General features: G+C 55.6%; 4 protein-coding genes across 8 annotated transcripts in view; 3 read left to right on the top strand and 1 right to left on the bottom strand.

Annotated features, from left to right (window-relative positions):
• Positions 1 to 1335: 1335 nt before the first annotated feature.
• JUNB (JunB proto-oncogene, AP-1 transcription factor subunit) lies at positions 1336 to 3148 on the top strand. The gene has a single exon (XM_081076437.1). It carries the CDS (start codon positions 1614 to 1616, stop codon positions 2655 to 2657), a length of 1044 nt encoding a protein of 347 aa, XP_080932563.1. The 5' UTR covers positions 1336 to 1613; the 3' UTR covers positions 2658 to 3148.
• Positions 3149 to 5258: 2110 nt separating this feature from the next.
• Positions 5259 to 8111, bottom strand: PRDX2 (peroxiredoxin 2). Its single transcript, XM_081077736.1, has 6 exons — positions 7957 to 8111; positions 7380 to 7491; positions 7130 to 7283; positions 6407 to 6529; positions 6155 to 6285; positions 5259 to 5585 (listed from the first exon to the last, which is right to left on the bottom strand). The coding sequence occupies exons 2-6, from the start codon at positions 7480 to 7482 to the stop codon at positions 5500 to 5502; spliced, it is 597 nt and encodes a 198-aa protein (XP_080933862.1). The 5' UTR covers positions 7483 to 7491; positions 7957 to 8111; the 3' UTR covers positions 5259 to 5499.
• Positions 8071 to 9682, top strand: THSD8 (thrombospondin type 1 domain containing 8). The gene is made up of 2 exons (XM_081077737.1): positions 8071 to 8423; positions 9446 to 9682. Exons 1-2 carry the CDS (start codon positions 8273 to 8275, stop codon positions 9643 to 9645), a joined length of 351 nt encoding a protein of 116 aa, XP_080933863.1. The 5' UTR covers positions 8071 to 8272; the 3' UTR covers positions 9646 to 9682.
• Positions 9683 to 10479: 797 nt separating this feature from the next.
• Positions 10480 to 18161, top strand: part of RNASEH2A (ribonuclease H2 subunit A) — a 9907-nt gene continuing 2225 nt past the window's right edge. The window contains exons 1-8 of one of the 5 annotated variants that reach the window (XM_081077731.1): positions 10480 to 10881; positions 11094 to 11165; positions 11290 to 11416; positions 11519 to 11606; positions 12980 to 13117; positions 13218 to 13305; positions 14284 to 14407; positions 14529 to 14818. In XM_081077731.1, the coding sequence (XP_080933857.1) occupies positions 10755 to 10881; positions 11094 to 11165; positions 11290 to 11416; positions 11519 to 11606; positions 12980 to 13117; positions 13218 to 13305; positions 14284 to 14407; positions 14529 to 14667 (903 nt within the window). In that variant the 5' untranslated portion in view covers positions 10480 to 10754 and the 3' untranslated portion in view covers positions 14668 to 14818. Of the gene's footprint in view, positions 10901 to 11093; positions 11166 to 11289; positions 11417 to 11518; positions 11607 to 12979; positions 13118 to 13217; positions 13306 to 14283; positions 14408 to 14528; positions 14819 to 18161 lie in introns of those variants that run through there. The other 4 variants (XM_081077732.1, XM_081077733.1, XM_081077734.1 and 1 more) reach the window with 4 other exon arrangements.

Raw genomic sequence — 18161 nt, 5'->3', positions numbered from 1 at the left:
GTCGCGCTCCCAGGTTCCTCATCCGAGGCGCAGAACCCTGCCGGACCCAGGGCGGGGCGCACGGTCCAGTAGTATCCGAGTGACGGAGGCCGGGCTGGGCTCCGTTCCCCAGGGCTGTTGCCACATTTCCTGCCGCGGAGCTCTTCCCAGGCCTTTTCTAAGGAAGGAGTGGGGTTGGGTGACCGCGCCCAGGCCGTCGGGCTGGGTCCAAGCACCAGGAGCCGACACGGTGTCGGTCAAGCCCACGGTCACTGGGGAAAGGCTTTGGGATGGGGACAGAGTATACAAAGACCTCAGCCTAGAGGTCACCCAAAAGAGGGGGCGCCAATCATGGAAGATCCAGCAGCCCAAGTCCCCAGGATCCTCAAAGACTCCGCCTTTCCTCATGTCTCAACCGGGGACCCTCTGTCATTGGCATCTTAGCTCTGAAAGTGTGCTCCTACCCTAATTCTACTTCATCAGGGCTTTGCAGATGACTCCAGTGACCCCCAACTGTGACAGTGTCCCCCTTTTCTACCCCACATATTTTCTCTGACTCAGTGTACTCCAGGACCCTCACTCACTTTCTGTATATCTAGATTCCCCCAGTGTCCCCCCTTCCCATTTATGGGGGACCCTGTCTCTCCCATGGACTCCAGGACCCCTACTCCTGTCTTGCATAATGGGTCCTCAAGCCTCTCCCGGTGTACCGTTTTCATTTCTCCTCCTCCCCAATTTTCCTGGGTTCAGTCGCTCCCATGAAAATCCCAGTCCCTCAACCCCTGGTACTTGGGACCCCCCACACAATTCCTGTGTCAGGTCTCTCTTTACCCCTCTCCCTGCTTAATCCTTCCGTCTCTTTTATGGGGGTCTCCCAGCGTATTCTCAGCTTTCCAACTCCTTTCGGATACTCCGGGTCCTTCAAGTCCTTCAAGCCCTTCTATGTACAACATGGGGCACCTCCCCTCCCCAAACACACACACACACACACACACACACACACACACACTTGCTCTGTACCAGTTCCTCATGTCCCTCATCGCGTACTTTAGGGGTATCATCACCCACCCTGGAGCCCCTCCCCGTGTGCCTCGGACCGCCCTAGCACCCCCTTCCTCGCGCGTCCCGGGGTCCCCTGAGCCCCTCCCCCTACAGCATAGCCAAGCCACCCAGCCCGTGGCCGCTGTTTACAAGGACACGCGCTTCCTGACAGTGACGCGAGCCGCCTCCTCCCCTTCCCCACGCTCGAGAAGGGGGGCGCGGGGGCCCGGCTCGCGCGACGGCCAATCGGAGCTCACTTCCGCAGCTGGTAATCGTGGTATAAAAGCGTGTGGCTCTGGCAGAGCGACCGGTACCTTGAGCGCGGCAGGCCAGCCTCTGAGCCAGCAGGGAACGGGGAGCAGGGGTAAGCGACACGGAGAAAGCGAGCGCGCCAGAGAGGGGCAGAGGGGCTGGAGAAGCCGCACAGAGCTTCCGCGCAAGGCGGCCGGGTGGCCTCTCCCAGAGGGTGCCGGCACCCAGGGCCGCGCGTCCAGACAGTCAGTCCAGCCACCGCAGCGGACAGAGCACCGCTCGCAGCAGCGAGGCCCGGGGCGGCCCCGCAGGGACCCCCCCAGACCGCCCGGGCCGCCCGGATGTGCACTAAAATGGAACAGCCCTTCTACCACGACGACTCATACGCAGCGGCGGGATACGGCCGGGCCCCGGGCGGCCTCTCTCTACACGACTACAAACTCCTGAAACCCAGCCTGGCGCTCAACCTTGCCGACCCCTACCGAAGTCTGAAAGCGCCCGGGGCGCGGGGCCCCGGCCCAGAGGGCAGCGGTGGTGGCAGCTACTTTTCCGGCCAGGGTTCGGACACAGGCGCGTCGCTCAAGCTCGCCTCATCGGAGCTAGAGCGCCTGATCGTCCCTAACAGCAACGGCGTGATCACGACGACGCCCACGCCCCCGGGACAGTACTTTTACCCCCGAGGGGGTGGCAGCGGTGGAGGTGCGGGGAGCGCGGGGGGCGGCGTCACCGAGGAACAGGAGGGCTTTGCCGACGGCTTTGTCAAAGCCCTGGACGACCTGCACAAGATGAACCACGTGACACCCCCCAACGTGTCCCTGGGCGCCAGCGGGGGCCCCCCGGCGGGGCCCGGGGGTGTCTACGCGGGCCCGGAGCCGCCTCCTGTCTACACCAACCTCAGCAGCTATTCCCCAGCCTCTGCGCCCTCCGGAGGCGCCGGGGCCGCCGTCGGGACCGGGAGCTCATACCCGACGGCCACCATCAGCTACCTCCCACACGCGCCACCCTTCGCTGGCGGCCACCCGGCACAGCTGGGCCTTGGCCGAGGCGCCTCCACCTTCAAGGAGGAACCTCAGACCGTGCCTGAGGCGCGCAGCCGCGACGCCACGCCGCCAGTGTCCCCCATCAACATGGAAGACCAGGAGCGCATCAAAGTGGAGCGCAAGCGGCTGCGGAACCGGCTGGCGGCCACCAAGTGCCGGAAGCGGAAGCTGGAGCGCATCGCGCGCCTAGAGGACAAGGTGAAGACACTCAAGGCGGAGAACGCAGGGCTCTCCAGCACTGCCGGCCTCCTCCGGGAGCAGGTGGCCCAGCTCAAACAGAAGGTCATGACCCATGTCAGCAACGGCTGCCAGCTGCTGCTCGGGGTCAAGGGACACGCCTTCTGAGCACCCCTTCGCCGTACGGACATTCCCCCCAGCCTGGACGGCTGGGCGCACGCCTCCCAAGGGGCGAGGGGGCAGGCGGTGGGCACTTGCCCCGGAGCATGGGGGCGGCGAAAACCACACTGGACTCCTGCCCGCCGGCTCTGCGCCCAGTCCTTCCACCTCGACGTTTACAAGCCCCCCTTCCGCGTTTTTTTTGTATTTTTTTTTCTGCTGGAAACAGACTCGATTCATATTGAATATAATATATTTGTGTATTTAACAGGGAGGGGAGGAGGGGGCGATCGCGGCGGAGCTGGCCCCGCCGCCCGGTACTCAAGCCTGCGAGGACTCAAGGGAGGGGCCCCGCCCCCTGCCCTCCCCCCCTGCACCGTACTGTGGAAAAGAAACACGCACTTCGTCTCTAAAGATTTTATTTTAAAATGTGTTTGTGTGTGTGTGTGCGTTTGTTCTGACTTTTTATTGAATCTATTTAAGTAAAAAAAAAAAGATTCTTTATTAATTTCTGTTGTCTTTTTTTTCGAAGCCGGGCGGGCGGAGGGAGGAGAGTGTTGAGCTGCCCACACCCCACTGCTGTTTGTGGCTTGCTCCGGCATTTGTGTCCCTTCGCCAGCTCTGCCCAGGCATTTCGCAGCCCCAGCCCGGGTGTCCAACCCTCCTCGCGTACCCTGATCCCGGGGGCTGGAAAGTCCAGGGCGCGGACCGGGCCCAGCCTCCCAGGACCTGGGGGCAGGATGCCTGGGGCGAGACGTGCGCAGGCGCAGCCCCGTCCACTGGCGCGCGCCGGGGCTTTCCCCGCTGACGCAGCGGAAGCGCTGCCCATATATGGGCCGATTCTGCCCAGTGACGCGAAGGCAGTCTCCGGGCAGATTCCGGGAATCCCCTCCCCCGCTCTGCCCGGCAAGGCCGCGGCGCCCGGAAGGAGGCCGGGATTTTCCCAGGCGGGTGGCTGCTTGGGCCCGGAAAGCCCCAGGCCTGAGTCCAGAGCGTCCACGGTGGGCGGGCCGCGCTCTTGGGTCCCGAGCGCCCCCCCAGAGCCTCCCTTTTCTGGCTGGCGCCCAGGCCCCGCCGCACCCACGCTGTCTGACCTGACCCGGGCGGGGGGTTGCTGTAGTCCGCATGTCCTTGCTGCCGCTGTCCCCCTCACCACCGCCAGGAAGGGCGGTGCCCGTCTGCCAGTTTCCTTCACGGTGCCAGGCAGGGAGCGGGGTGACTGCCAGGTCTGGTCCTGCCGGGGCGGCTGCTCAGGCCGCCCGGCGCAGCCGCCGCCCTCGCTCGGGGCTCCCTCCCCCGCAGCTGGGATGCGTAGGAGGGCAGCTGGTGCACCCCAAAAGGGTCAAGCTGGCCTGGGAGCTGGAAGCCCCCATAACAGCCGAGAAAAACACAGGCGGAGAAACCAGGCCAAAGGGGCGGGGTAGGCAGAACAGACACTTCATTAATTCATTTATAAACTTCTGAACAACACGGCTCTGGAGACACAGTCTGGACCACAGGAGACAGACAGATAATAAACAAGGAAACGATTTGGAGATGGTGTAAGTTCTAGGAAGAGAAAACACAAGTCAAAGTGGTAGTGATGAGGCGGGGAGATGAGCTGGTTTGGAGAATGGATTGGGAAGGTGGACCTTTAATGAGACCAGATTTGAAGAAGCCGAGTTCTGAGAAAATCCTGGATAACAGCGTTCTGGGCAGAGAATACCACATGCAAAGTTCCTGTGGCCAGAACAAGATCAGCCTGTTAAAGAACAGTAAGGAGCTAGTGTGTCTAGAATGGAGTAAACCAGGAGAATGGAAATGAAATAAGGGAAGACCACACACAGGGACTTGGGGAGGAGTGTAAAATTCCAAAGCTGAGATGAGTGACCTTGGAGGGTATTAGGCTGGATAACAATATTAATAATGGTTCTATGTATTAAATGAACATGTCAGTCCTATTCTGTGGAAGGAAATGAGGTCTGAGTGGCGAAGACACTTGCCTGGACACACACAGCATCAGACTACACTCCTGGAAATAGTACCTTACTCCTGACACCTGCCTCCCAGCCTAACCATCACCTTTCCAACTTGCGGTGGGGCAGAGCTTGCCTACTGTGCATATAGCTTAAGCTCCCACTCTTGGTTCTGCTCTCACAACTGGGTCCCCACCTTCTTTCCCATAAGACTGGACTCTTCTTCCAGGCCCAGGAACCATAGTAGTAACCATTCACTGGGCCCTGAGCTTCACACACTTTCTCTCTTAATGTGCATAGTGATCTGGATTGGTTGGTTTTATTCCCATTTTCCTGATGATGAAAGCCAAGAAGGATCACAGTTCTTAAATGGTATTTGAACCCAGCGTGGCTGATGGCAAGGGATGGGCACTGCCCTGCAAGGCCAGGTTCCTTTAGGGTATCGTGGGACTTGCTCCCAGCAAGGGACAAAAGTCACCCCCCCACAACTGCTCTCAGGCCAAGGAGTGAGCAACGACCATGAGTTGACTGGTGAGAATGAGGTAAGACTGTCACCTTGTGGTGAAGATAAGTAACTACAGTGTTAGTTTCCCAAGGCCAGAGCCTGGAGGAAAGGGGAAGTGGGGAAACATCAGAACAGAACACACCAACAGACTCATATTTGTCCCTAATACTTTATTGGTCACCTCTAGGCCTGTGCCTCACTAGGTGGGCTCTAGGAAGGGGTTCACCATTCACCACTCAGCTAGGAATACCAGACGGCCGTGGCCTAGCCTTCCAGGATCATTGACTGGAACGTGAAGAGACAGGTCTGGCCTTTCCAGGGCCAGCACAGGGCACCCAGGTAGGGGCACAGGTGGGGACCAAGAGCCCAAGCTTGGCACCCGTCTGCCAGCCTAGTTGTGTTTGGAGAAATATTCCTTGCTGTCATATACGTTGGGTTTGATCGTGTCACTGCCTGGCTTCCAGCCAGCGGGACAGACTGTGGGAAGACACAAGAATGCACAGATGATGCCACAGCCCCGTATTCAAGGTAGGGCAGTAGTCAGAGGCAAAGCAAGAGCCCAAACTGCAGAAGAAAAAGCCCACAGCCAAGTGGTCCAGACCCAACACCACACCACATGTTGACAGAAGCCCCCAAGCCCAGGTGCAGGATTTTGTGGCTGATATTTTTATTTCTTTTTAGCCCCATCTTTCTCCCTCAGCCCTAGCCCAAACTGGACTTTGAGAGACTGGTCAAGCTGTGCCCTCCATCTGAGAAGGTACTCTGATGCAACTAACATTATTCAAACCTGCTGTGGCATAAACCTTCTCAAATATCTTCTCTATAGATCTTTATTACCTCCCAGTGCTCCATCCTTATATTGGGGTTATCTCTCCCACCAGATGAGAAACTTCCTGCAGACAAGGCCCTAAGCTGAATCTTCTTTAGGGTCCTCACATCCATGTCACCCAGGTGATAGAGCGTGCAGTGAATGCCCGCATAAGTGACAGAAAGAGGGGCTGTGTATCTACTGACACATGAACCCCCGTGAATGTGTGCCCACTCACCTTCCCCATGTTCATCTGTGTACTGGAAGGCTTGGACCAGCCTCAGAGCTTCATCCACGGAGCGCCCCACAGGCAAATCATTGATGGTGATCTGGCGAAGGATACCCTTGCCATCGATGATAAAGAGGCCCCTAAAGATATCAGTGTTCACTGTGAGGAGCTGGGAGCACCATCTCTCTGCCAGCCACAGGGCTGGGGTTAGGGAGGACATCGCCTAAGAGTGGTCCCCTCACCCTGAGGACCCCATGGTACCTGTAGGCGATTCCTTCATCTTTCTTCAACACGCCATAATCTTCGGACAAGTTTCTGGTTACATCGGCCAGGAGGGGGATGTTCAGGGGGCCCAAGCCTCCCTCTTTCCGGGGGGTGTTAATCCTGGGGGTAGAGGAAACAGGGCTGGGACCTCAGGCTGGGATGCCTGGCACAGCAGTGTCCTTACCCTGTGGGCCTGGGTGTGATAAGAGCTGGAGAGGGGGTGCTGGAGACATGAGATAAGGGGCTTTAGAGCAAGGCCCTGGGAGTCCCACCCACCCCACCCTGAAGTGGGTGCAGGGGCTGTTTCCCACAGCTGGGAAGGCTAAGCCAATGCGCCTGTTCTAGCAAAGTGGATTCACACGTGCTGCAGCCTCACACATCTTGAGACAGAGTCCCCATCCTCTTCTCTAGCTGTGTCCTGGAACCCAGCCCTTGACTCCCTTGAACTGGAGTTGCCACCTTCTTGAACTAGTTCTTGGGAGGGAGGCTGCTTTGCTCAAAGTGAGATAAAAAGCATTTGCATCTCCGCACCAAGCAACTAGTTTCCAAATGCTAATTACCGTCATCATCGTTCAGGACCTGGGCGTCATTTTTCCTTTATTTTAAAGATGAGAAAGGGAGGCGCACAGGTTGAGCAATGGCCACTAGAACACACAGGTCCGACCCTATACAGATGTAGGCTTGGCTGCACCCTCCCTCCCTGCTGGTCCCCGCTAATACCAAGCCAGGTGGGTGAACTGCGAGTCCACAGAGACCCCCAGCACCTCGCAGCCCAGCTTTCGGAAGTCCTCAGCATGTTCGCTGAAAGCGATGATCTCCGTAGGGCACACAAAAGTGAAGTCCAACGGGTAGAAAAAGAGGACCACGTATTTCCCTGAGGAAGAGGGCAGGAATAGACGAGGAGTGAAGGCCCATCGCCTCGAGTGCCAGGACGCCGCCCCAGTCTGGGCCCCCTCCAGGTCGCCCTCACCTCTGTAGTCGGAAAGCTTCACCTCCTTGAAGGCGCCCTCCACTACGGCGGTGGCCTGAAAGTCCGGGGCGGGCTTTCCGATGTACGCGATACCGGCGGCCATGACTGAAAGCTGAGACCCCCACCCCGGGCGCGGTCAGAGCGCCCGGGAAGACCCTTTGTCTCACTTCCCAAGGTCATGTTTCGTGCTGGGCCCGAAGACTGAGTCAGATTGGCGCAGGCTGCGGCACTGCCCCGCACCCTCCCCGGTACCCGCTCTGAGCGGCCTTGAGGCCGCGGGAGACCCGCCCCTCCGGCCAGCGAGAGACGCCAGGCCGCAGCCGCGGGGCCCCCATTAGTTTGTCGCCGAGCGCGGTGGCGCTGGCCCACCGCCCCGGGGGGAGCCCCAGCGAGCAGGGAGCGGGGATCCTGGCCTTGCGGCCTGCACGCCAAGGCTCTGGCCTCGGTTCCCCCCACCAAGGACAAAGGCGGCCACCACGGCCGGTGGAAAACAAAGGCGGCCAGCGCTGAAGTTTGAAGAGGGCCGAAGCGGCTCCAAGGGGCTCCCCCCAGCCGGGTGCGTTCCAGGTGTCCCTACCTGCGTGGGGAAGGGCGGGACACAAAGAGCAGCGGACCCGTAGACTCAGTTTCTCAGCACCAAGTGCGCGCAGAGCCGCGGAGCCTTTTATGCGTGGCCAGAACCATGACGCGCAGGGCGGGGGGGGTGGTAGACCAGCAGAGCGGTCGGATCCACTGCCACTGCAGGGGTGGAGGAGAGGAGCCCGCCGGGCCCACGCGCCTGCGGACCGCTGGGGGAGAGGCTCAGCCGCGGGTGGCGACCACTGCGCCCGCCCACGGGGACCCCGCGCCGGGCTCAGCCCCGGAGCGCGCCGGGGGGACAGTTGGAGTTCCGCATGGCCCGAAGCCCAGAGGCGCTGCTGCTGCCGCCTCTGATGCTCCTGCTGCTGGTGACTCCTGCCCAAGTCTCCCCCGATTACCATTACTTCGGCGAAGGGGGCGAAGGCGACACCTGGGAGCAACTGCAGCTGCAGCATCAGGGGAAAGGTAACTGCAGTTCGCGGGTGTGACGGCGCGGAAGGGTGCCCGATCGCTCCATTTTGCCAGCTGGCTGCAAACAGACCCTCTTCCGTGGACTTCAAATCTCCGCCCACCTTCGCACTGGGCTGGTCACTTTTCTCTGAGGCTGTTTTCTCATCTGTAAATTGAAATAGAGACTGCCTTTAAGCAGCTTACATGGTTTTTCCATCTCCGCCCTTCCTACCACCTACTCATTAGTTTATGGATGTGTCTGCTTGGGTGCTGCTCACGTCCTCTCTCCATGTAAGCTGCTTAAAGAAGGGGGCAGGTCAGTCTCTGAAGTCAGAGAAGGCCCGGCTGAGGAAGATAGGTAACCAACAGCTGGCATGACAAGAAAAGCCAAAAATGCAAAGATTCAGGGGGAAGACTGTGCCAGGGAGTTTGTGTGACGTAGGATTGATGAGTAGGGAACTGTCTGATAGGGGTTTAGGGAGAAGTCGGTAAAAGAACCCTGTAAAGGGGCGTGGTTAAGCGCTCAATAAGTTGTAGCTGCTTTTAAAAGTGATCACACTCGTTTTTGTTCTACTACTAACACAGCGTCAGGAGCTTTAAGTACTTTTATTGTGCCAATTATGTCATTTAATTTACCACTTGACAGAACTGCTGGTCAGGTGGCACTGTGGCCACTGGACAGGCTCATGATCTCGGAAGACAAGAGTCAGCTTCGGATAGTGGGCACCAAGGGTGCTGTACCACGGCCCCAACTTGGTAGGCTGTCATAGGTGGGACGTGTCAGTTTGCAGTTCCTCTGGGCCACTCACCAGATGCGTGAGCTCGGAGTGGTGCCTTGCTCTTTCTAGGTCTCAGTTTCACAACCTGGGACTAATGAGCAGATTCAATTAGATCATCTATGGCAGGGTGCCTGGCGCAGAGGCACAGCCCTGCAAACATGAGCTGTTGCTGTTACAGTAGTGTCTTTATCGTCCTCCCCTCTTGGAGAAGAGCTTGGCGGGTAGGTTCCCCACCACCACCTGGCTCTCTATCCCTAGACGTGGAGGACTCACTCCTTGGCCCGTGGGGAAAGTGGCTCTGTCTTTGCGACCTGGGCAAGCAGGAGCGCAGCCGAGAGGTGCTGGGCACGGCGCCGGGCCCGGTGTTCATGGACCGCGAGAACCTGGTGCAAGTGCGGCCCTGCGGGCAACGGGATTGTTCCTCCTGCAAGCCCATCGACTGCGACTGGAGGCCCTGAGCCCGGGTGACAGACGGGCGCAGAGGAGGCGGGACCGGTGCGGGCTGGCAAGTCCTCTGGGTGGGCGGGAAGATAGAAAGGGCTGTGGGGGGGGCGGGGGGGACGCGTGTAGGAGGCGGGCACCTGGAAGGAAGAACGCGTCCTAAGCCTGGGGCTTGAAGGTGGTGTGGGGAGGAGAGAGCTGAGCCCGGAGAAGTGAGCACCGCTGATATCCGAGGAAAAAGGAAGAAAGATGGTGGGGTACGGGGAGGGGGAAACGGAGATGGAGGAGCTGTGACCCTGAGGAAGGGGCATGAGCTTGGTGAAGGCCAGGGACCCACAGGCAGAGGACGTGAGCCCCGCTGAGACCAGGGAATAAGATGCGGGGAGAGAAAGAGAAGGGCGGGGTGGGGGGTGGGGGCAGGACATGAACCCAGAGATGGGGAGAATTAGTCTGCGTAGTGGACAAAGACTGAGTAGGAGTCTGTTGAGGTCTTGAGATCTCAGACCTCTGTTGGAAGGAAGGGAATGCTTAGCCGGTATGAGAGAGAGGATAGGAAGAGGCGGGGCGGTGGAGATGCGGTTGAGATACTGAGAGGGAGTTGGGGGGACCCCATCTCCGAAGGCTTGAGTGCAGTGGGATCGGAGATACCTAGTCCAGGGTGCTTAGACTATGTGGAGTGTCAGGGATCGCGGGTGCAAATGGCCTCTGGAGTCGAGGTAGGGGACGGGTACCCAGTGATGCGAACCCTCGAATTCCGGGAGTGTAGTGGTATTTCACCTTCTAGGCCCTGACTGAGCGGGTCCTCAAAGGCCCGCCTCAGTTCCTCGTTTATTTTCCTCTCCTCTCACCAGCTCCAGAAACCCCGGAGCGGAGCTTCGAAAGCGACCCCGCCCACTCCGTTACCCAAACTTTGAGCTAGGCAGTGGGCCTCGAGAACTACAATTCCCAGAAAGCCGCACGGCAACGGCGTCGGCTCCGTAAAGGTCAACGGCGGAGGGAGCGTCGGGGGCGTGTCCTGTGCTCCGATTGGCCGGAAGCGGAGCCACAGAGGGCCTCACGAAAAACGCGCGCCTAAGCTGCGCCTGCAGACCTCATTTCTGTGGCTGGTGGTGGCGGCCGAAGTGGCATGGATCTCAGCGAGCTGGAGAGAGACAATACGGGCCGCTGTCGCCTGAACTCGCCTGTGCCCGCGGTGTGCCGCAAGGCACCCTGCGCCCTGGGCGTCGATGAAGCGGGCCGGGGCCCTGTGCTGGGTGCGCCTCCAGGGCCGGGGTAGGGGAAAGCACATGATAAGGGGGATGCAAATTGGCCAGGAATGGGAGCCGGGATTGTACCAGATTCGGGGTGGGAGGTGGTGATAGTGGTGGTGGCCATGGCATTGGTGATGGCACCGGAAAAAGCGGTGATGATGAAACAGGGAAGGCGGCTTGCACGGGCTCACTGGTTGGATCCCCACTTCCCCCAGGCCCCATGGTCTACGCCATCTGTTATTGCCCCCTGTCGCGCCTGACAGATCTGGAGGCCCTGAAAGTAGCAGGTGAGCCTGATGGGTACGTCTGAGAAGTGGGTTCCTGGAAATGTGCAGGGGCGGGTGCAAACTGGAGAGAGAGAGCAGGAGTTGGGAGAACCAGCCACTCCTTCTCTCCCAACCCATCTCCCAGACTCAAAGACTCTGTCGGAGAGCGAGCGGGACAGGCTCTTTGCGAAAATGGAGGAGGACGGGGACTTTGTGGGCTGGGCACTGGACGTGCTTTCTCCGAACCTCATCTCTACCAGCATGCTTGGGCGGTGAGGGATCCCCGGAGGGGCCGTGGTGGAGGGGCAGCCAGCATGGGCTGGCAGGGATCCGTGGCTGGAACGGGGTTGACTGGGCTCTGTCTCCCACTGCAGGGTCAAATACAACCTGAACTCCCTGTCCCACGATACAGCTGCTGGGCTGGTGCAGTATGCGTTGGACCAGGGTGTGAAAGTCGCTCAGGTGAGCTAACTGTTGGGTTGCCCCCATTTTATCACCTCGGGATAAAATGGAGGTATGAGTGCAGTGGGCCATTCACCGTGAGACATATCTGTAGTACCTCAGGAATATTTGTTGCTACTGTTGTTGACTTCCTACTGCTTTTCCTACCCCTAAAGTATGCCCCACTAAGGACCATAGTGGAGCCCCTAACCCCACCCCCACCCCCACCTATCTCTGTATCCTAAAGGCTCAGTGTCCAGAACAAATCACACATCTGTCTACCTGCCCTAGCCCAGGGCACCCTCCCCTCCTGGACACCTGCCTCATCCTCTTCTCTGGTCCCCCCCACCTCCAGCCCCCTCCCCTACCATCTGCTCCCAACACTGCAACAGCAGATAGTCATCTTTTTGAAATGTAAATTTCAACATTTAATTTTCTGATCACAGTGAGAATTAAATAAGGAAAACACACTCAAAGGGAGGAAAATAAGATTAAATTGCAATAGAGAAATATAAGTTGGCCTGGCATGGAGTGTTCTGAGGCAAAGAACGAGCTGTTTTGAGAGAATGACAAAGGCAAATACACTTGAAAAAGGGAATGGAACAAGGGAGGCCTTGCTGAGGAGGTGGCTGAGGTCCAGGACTGGAATGTGGAGCTGGCAATGCAGTACTAGAGCAGACTGTCAAGGGCTGTGGCCTCACGGGTTCATGGCCATGTCAGGGGAGACAGATGGTAAGCTGGTAAGCAAATAAAGGTGATTTCTGAGAACAATAACTGCTATGGAGATAACTTTCCCTGCTAATTTCCCTGACCTAGCCATGGGGCCTCCCTGCTGCTGTGTAACATACTAGAAATGGTCCCAGCTCAGGGCCTTTGCACTGGTTATTTCCTCTGCCTAGAATGCTTTTCCAGACCTCCAAATAACTGGTTCCTTTATCTCTTGCAGTCCTTTATTCAAACGTCACCACCTCAGAATGACCTTTCCTGAACCTTTCCAACCCCCATCCTCATTTAAAATGATAACGTTTTCTGATTCTCCCCTATCCTTTATTATTTACCCTGTTTCTTGTCTGTGGCCCTCGCCAGGGTGTTCCACTCCAGGAGAACACGGATTTTTGTCTGATGTGTTCACTGCCATGTTCCTGGCATCTAGTGTCGCCCATGACATGCAGTAGGTGCTCAATAATGGGTAGAATGGGTGCAGCTTGATCAGGGAAAGCGTCTTTGGGAGGTGATGTTTGAGCTGAACCCCCTGAGAAATATGCAGTGCAGGGACAAACTGAGAGAAGAGTATTCCAGAAAGTGGGAACAGCAAATGCAAAGGCTATGAGACTGGATCATTTGCACAGTTGTTTTTCCGATGTTTGTCGAATACATTTCTGTCACTGCTGCAGGTATTCGTGGACACCGTGGGGCTACCAGAGACATATCAGAAGCGGCTGCAGCAATGCTTTCCCGACATTGAGGTGACAGTCAAGGCCAAGGCAGATGCCCTCTACCCCGTGGTCAGTGCTGCCAGCATCTGTGCCAAGGTCAGCCCCTTGCTGTCCATGTCTGACTCCCAGAATTCCTCTGGGTAAGGAGCAGGTGTGGCCCTAAGAGGGAGACCATATGTACTTGTCTTTCCCACAGGTGGCCCGCGACCAGGTCGTGAAGAACTGGCAGTTTGTAGAAAAACTACAGGACCTGGACATTGATTATGGCTCCGGCTACCCCAATGGTGAGCAGATAGAGGGTAGTAGGCGCTGCCTTGGGAGCTGTCCTGAGAGCGATACTGGTGATAACACAGATAGGGCAGGCCTGAGTTCCACTCCGCCCATAGCAGAAGAGGCTGAGGCCCAGACTGGAGGCCCCTTGCTCATGGCTATTGTGTGGGAGAGCCGTATTCCAGCTGGCAGGCTCCCACCCTCTCTATGTCTCTCTGGAGCCCCAGTGAGGGACTGAGACCCATGGTGGGCATCGTCCATTTGTTAAGGGGAAAGGAGCAGAGTGAGTGGCACTGGCTTGTGTCCACTGCCCATAGCTTAAATCCATCATTTTCTTTCCATCATGAGGCACAGTTTTCTTATCTGAAGTGGCAATGATTGTGCCCTCCCAACACACACAAGGGCAGATTTGAAGACTCAGTGGCTGGGTTCAAGGAACCTTCTGGTCCTTCTGAGGCCCAGGAAGGAACTTGCAGGTGGGTTGGGTGACACAGTAAGTCTGTGATTAGAACTTAGGTGAAGCCACAATGAGGAAACCAGGTTCAGGCCAAAAACAGTTTGGGCAACATTCAGTGCTTACTGAGTACCTGGTGCATGCCATGCAGGGCCAAGCCTGGGGATATAGCTGTGAAGAAGACAAACAAGGACCTCCCTGTCCCTACTGAGCTTACTGTTACAGGGGGGGAAATGGGCATTAACCTGATGGTCCACAAATGCTGGTTTAATGACTATTGTTCTTGGTGGGCGAGGGAGATGTCTCAGGCAGTCTCTTTAAACTGCACCTTGAGCAACTGCTGGTGAAGAGTCGAAGGGGGAACTGCCTGTGCAAGGTCCTGAGGCAGGGAGATGTCTTAAATACTAGGAGGTGCCTCAGGTACTCAAGAGGAGGCCTAAGATGAGGTGATTCGGTCTCACATGCCAGGCTGAGGAGCTGGGACTTTATGGCAGGGCAGGGCTCAGGCCATGACCTTTGCCTACCTTCCCCCAACCAGATCCCAAGACAAAAGCGTGGTTGAGAAAGCATGTGGAGCCCATCTTTGGCTTTCCTCAGTTTGTCCGGTTCAGTTGGCGCACGGCCCAGAGCATCCTGGAGAAGGAGGCGGAAGTCGTTACTTGGTGGGTGTCCCGGAGGTGCTGTGAGGAAGGAGGGAGAGAGGCCAGGGCTCAGCCCAGCTTGGGAGAGCTGCCAGCTTCGCCCCACCCCAGGGTGGTCAGTGACACCACCTCTTGCCCACAGGGAGGACTCTCCAACAGAGGAGGATCAGGTGGGACCCGGGAAGATCACATCCTACTTCAATGAAGGCCACCGAACCCGCCCCCGCCTCCCCCACCGGTACTTCCAGGAGCGGAGCCTGGAGTCGGCCACCGCTCTCTAGGAGCCAGCCTGAACCCCCGCTTTTCTGGCTTCTCCCCCTCCCCACAGTTCGTGATTAAAATTACTTAAAGCCAAGCATGGGGGTTATACTTGGGGTTGAGGGGATTGGGTGTGTGCACTGTGGCTAGACCCAGCTACTAACTTTTGCAACCTAAACAAGAATGGCACTGGTTGATTTTATTTTAAAATATATATTTGTGTGATACAGATTAGGAAGGAGCACATTAAGAAGCACCCTGCCTCCAGCTCACTGATGGGCTTACCTGGGTATCTCAGTCTGTTTGGGCTGCAGTAACAAAATATCACAGACTTGGGGGCAGCCGGATGGCTCAGTTGGTTAGAGCCCAAGCTCTCAACAAGGTTGCCGGTTCAGTTGGATGGTGGTCTGCGCCCCCTACAACTAGATTGAAAATGGCAACTGGACTTGGCGCTGAGCTGAGCCCTCCACAACTATTGAAGGACAACGACTTAGAGCTGATGGGTCCTGGAAAAACACACTTCCCCAATATTCCCCAATTAAAAAAAATAAAATCGCAGACTGGGTGGTTTATAAACAGACATTTATTACAGTTCTAGTGGCTAGAAGTCCAAGGTCAGGTGTCAGCATGGTCATGTTCCGGTGAGGGCTGTCTTCTGAGTCACAGATTTCTGACTTCTCACTGTGTCCTCACATGGTAGAAGAGGTGAGGGATCTTTATGGGGTCCCTTTTATAAGGGCACTAATCTCATTCTTGGAGGCCCCAGACTTATAACCTAATGACCTCCCAAAGGCCCCCCCCCCTAATATCTTTGGGGGTTAGAATTTCAACATAGAAATTTTAGGGAGACAAACATTCAGACCATAGCAGGTACCTTCTAGGTCCTTCCAGAGATAGCTCATGTTACAAACATATTCACAGATACATTCTTTCCTAAAGTTTCTTTTACACAAATGGAAGCAAACTATACCCTAGATAGTGTACGTTACTCTTAGTGCCACATAATATCGAAGATAATTCCAAATGGGTATCTGAAGACTCCTCATTGGTAGCTAAAGAGCCCTCCCCATTGCTTCTCTGCCTTTTGGCTAAGATCAAGTATAAAGAGCCCTCCGTGGCATGACTGTCCCATAGTTTATTTAATGCCTCTTTTTTTTAAAATTTTTTTATTGGGGAACAGTGTTTCTCCAGGACCCATCAGCTCCAAGTCGTTGTCCAGTTTTGTGGAGGGCTCAGCTCCAAGTCCAGTCTTGGTTTTCAATCTCTTTAGTTGCAGGGGGCGCAGCCCACCATCCCATGAGGGAATTAAACCGGCAACCTTGTTGCTGAGAGTTCACCCTCTAACCAATAGAGCCATCCAGCCGCCCCTATTTGATACCTCTTAATATATGCTGAGCTGTTGCTCAGCTAGCTTGCTATTAATAAACCTGTACAACAGGGAACAATCAGGATGTGCCATTATATCTTGTGCACAGATTTCTAGGCGAAATTCCTAGAATTGGGCTTGCTGGGTTAGAGAAGGTATGTGTTTGTAATTTGGAGAAGAGATATTTTGAAATTCCCTTCTGTGGTGCCTTGTACCCAATGGCACTCCTGCCAGCAATGTAAGTGAACAGCAATGTAAGTGAATCTGTCCTGACAGCGACAGGACAGATTTGTTTAACTCCATGGAAGTTTGGAAGTCAGGTGGCTAAACAACTTAAAAAACACTTCTTTTTTTAACCCATCCTCCATTTTGCCATCTTTGGTGTTTTGCCTTTCGTGGTCTTTAGATGGCTGCCATAGCTCCAGGCATCACATCATAACCTGCAAAGTTTTATCTCCCAGCAGCTGTCCTTCCTGGCTAGAAATAGGACACATGTCCATGCCTAAGGCAATCCCTGGCAAAAGGAGTGGAGTATTTAAGGTAAAGAGTCAAGAATTGATACCTTGAGCTGGGGAGAGGTCCATCCTTTCCAACCCTTGAACCCCACCTTGAGTAGTGGAATTTTAATGGAAAAGAAGAAAGAAGATGGCTCTTTTTAAATAAATGCTCTGATGGCAGAATCCCAGGGCATTGTGGGAACATTATTTATGGAGCCTGTATTAGCTGGCTCTGGCTGCCATAACAAAGTACCACAGACTGGGTGGCTTAAACTATAGAAATTTATTTTCTCACAGTTCTGGAGGCTAGAAGTCCAAAATGAAGCAGATTTGATTTCTTCTGAGGCCTCTCTCTTTAGCTTGTAGATGGCCATCTTCACTGTGTCCTCCCAGGGTCTTCCCTTTGTGTGACTGTGTCCGAATCTCCCCTTATAAGGACACCACTCATGTTGGATACGAGCCCACCCATTTAACCTCATTTAACCTTAATTACATCTTTAAAGGTCTATCTCCAAATACAGTCACATGCTGAGAAGTCCTGGGGGTTAGGACTCAAGTTATCGTTTTTCCCTGAAAATAAGACCTAGCCGGACAATCAGCTTGTCATGCAGGGAGTCATGCGGCATCTCTGTTCCGCTCCCCACATAAGGACGCAGGACATGGTGAGGCCACGGAGCCATAGACAGGGGAGTCATACCACTATAGTCTCGCTGGCGGCTGGGTTGGAGACACAGGAAGCAGGAGCCACACGATCTGCAACCCGCTGTCCGCTTCTCTGCCAACCAACCTCACTTGCTAACTGCAGTTCGCCTCTGTGCAATCCGCAATCCGTGCTTGCTAGTTTAGCCATGACAGTTATATCAGTGGCTAATGGCTAACTGGTTACAGCTGATGGCCAACTAGTCACAGCTGAAGGCCATCTACTACCTGAACCAGCACCTTTCCACGTGAGGTCGAGAGCCTGGAAACTGCTCTCTGGGGCTCTGTGCCCGCATAGCTCTAATGCGTCTTTTGGAACAAAAAGTAATATAAGACGCGGTATTATATTAATATTATTCTATTCTATTCTAAGACCCGGTCTTACATAAGACCGGGTCTTATAGTAAAATAAGACAGGGTCTTACATTAATTTTTGCTCCGAAAGACGCATTAGAGCTGATTGTCTGGCTAGGTCTTATTTTGGGGGAAACACGGTATGAGTTTGGGGGAGTGTGGTTCAGCCCATGACAGAGCACCTCCTCCATGCAGTTTCTGTGGGAAGTGGGAAGCCAGCACTAATCAGCTAGAAGGGTCCCAGACCTCTCGTTGAGGACCCACTGAGGTCAAGCGGACCTGAAAATGCATGATGGGGAGGCTGGGTCTGGTCTGGGTCTCAGAGCCTGAGAAGCCAACTGGCTGAGATCTGAAGGGTGGAGGGTGGAACAGATAACAAGAGGGTGAAGGGGGTTCCAGGCAGTGGGAACAACAAATGCAGATACCCTGAGACCAAGGTAGAGCTGCAGCCTCCGTATTCCCCCCACCAAGGGGCACATTCTATTCAAGCCTCGGCCTGCGGCGATTATACTTCCAAAACATTGAGCCTGATTTCATTTATAATTCTGCCCTGTCCTCTTCTATGCTGTAAATTTGTAACATCTCAGACTTGCGTTTTTCC

The sequence above is a fragment of the Rhinolophus hipposideros genome (assembly GCF_964194185.1).
Source record: "Rhinolophus hipposideros genome assembly, chromosome: 16".
NCBI lineage: Eukaryota > Metazoa > Chordata > Mammalia > Chiroptera > Rhinolophidae > Rhinolophus > Rhinolophus hipposideros.
The sequence above is the reverse complement of the archived record's forward strand: the minus strand, read 5'-3'. Positions and strand labels throughout refer to the sequence as shown.

Coding starts and splice junctions, on each gene's coding strand:
- JUNB (XM_081076437.1), top strand. CDS start 1,614: ATGTGCACTAAAATGGAACAGCCCTTCTACCACGACGACTCATACGCA.
- PRDX2 (XM_081077736.1), bottom strand. CDS start 7,482: ATGGCCGCCGGTATCGCGTACATCGGAAAGCCCGCCCCGGACTTTCAG. Junction 7,284..7,379: donor GAAGCTTTCCGACTACAGAG/GTGAGGGCGACC, acceptor CCTCTTCCTCAG/GGAAATACGTGGTCCTCTTT. Junction 6,286..6,406: donor GATGAAGGAATCGCCTACAG/GTACCATGGGGT, acceptor TGATATCTTTAG/GGGCCTCTTTATCATCGATG.
- THSD8 (XM_081077737.1), top strand. CDS start 8,273: ATGGCCCGAAGCCCAGAGGCGCTGCTGCTGCCGCCTCTGATGCTCCTG. Junction 8,424..9,445: donor GCTGCAGCATCAGGGGAAAG/GTAACTGCAGTT, acceptor CTCTATCCCTAG/ACGTGGAGGACTCACTCCTT.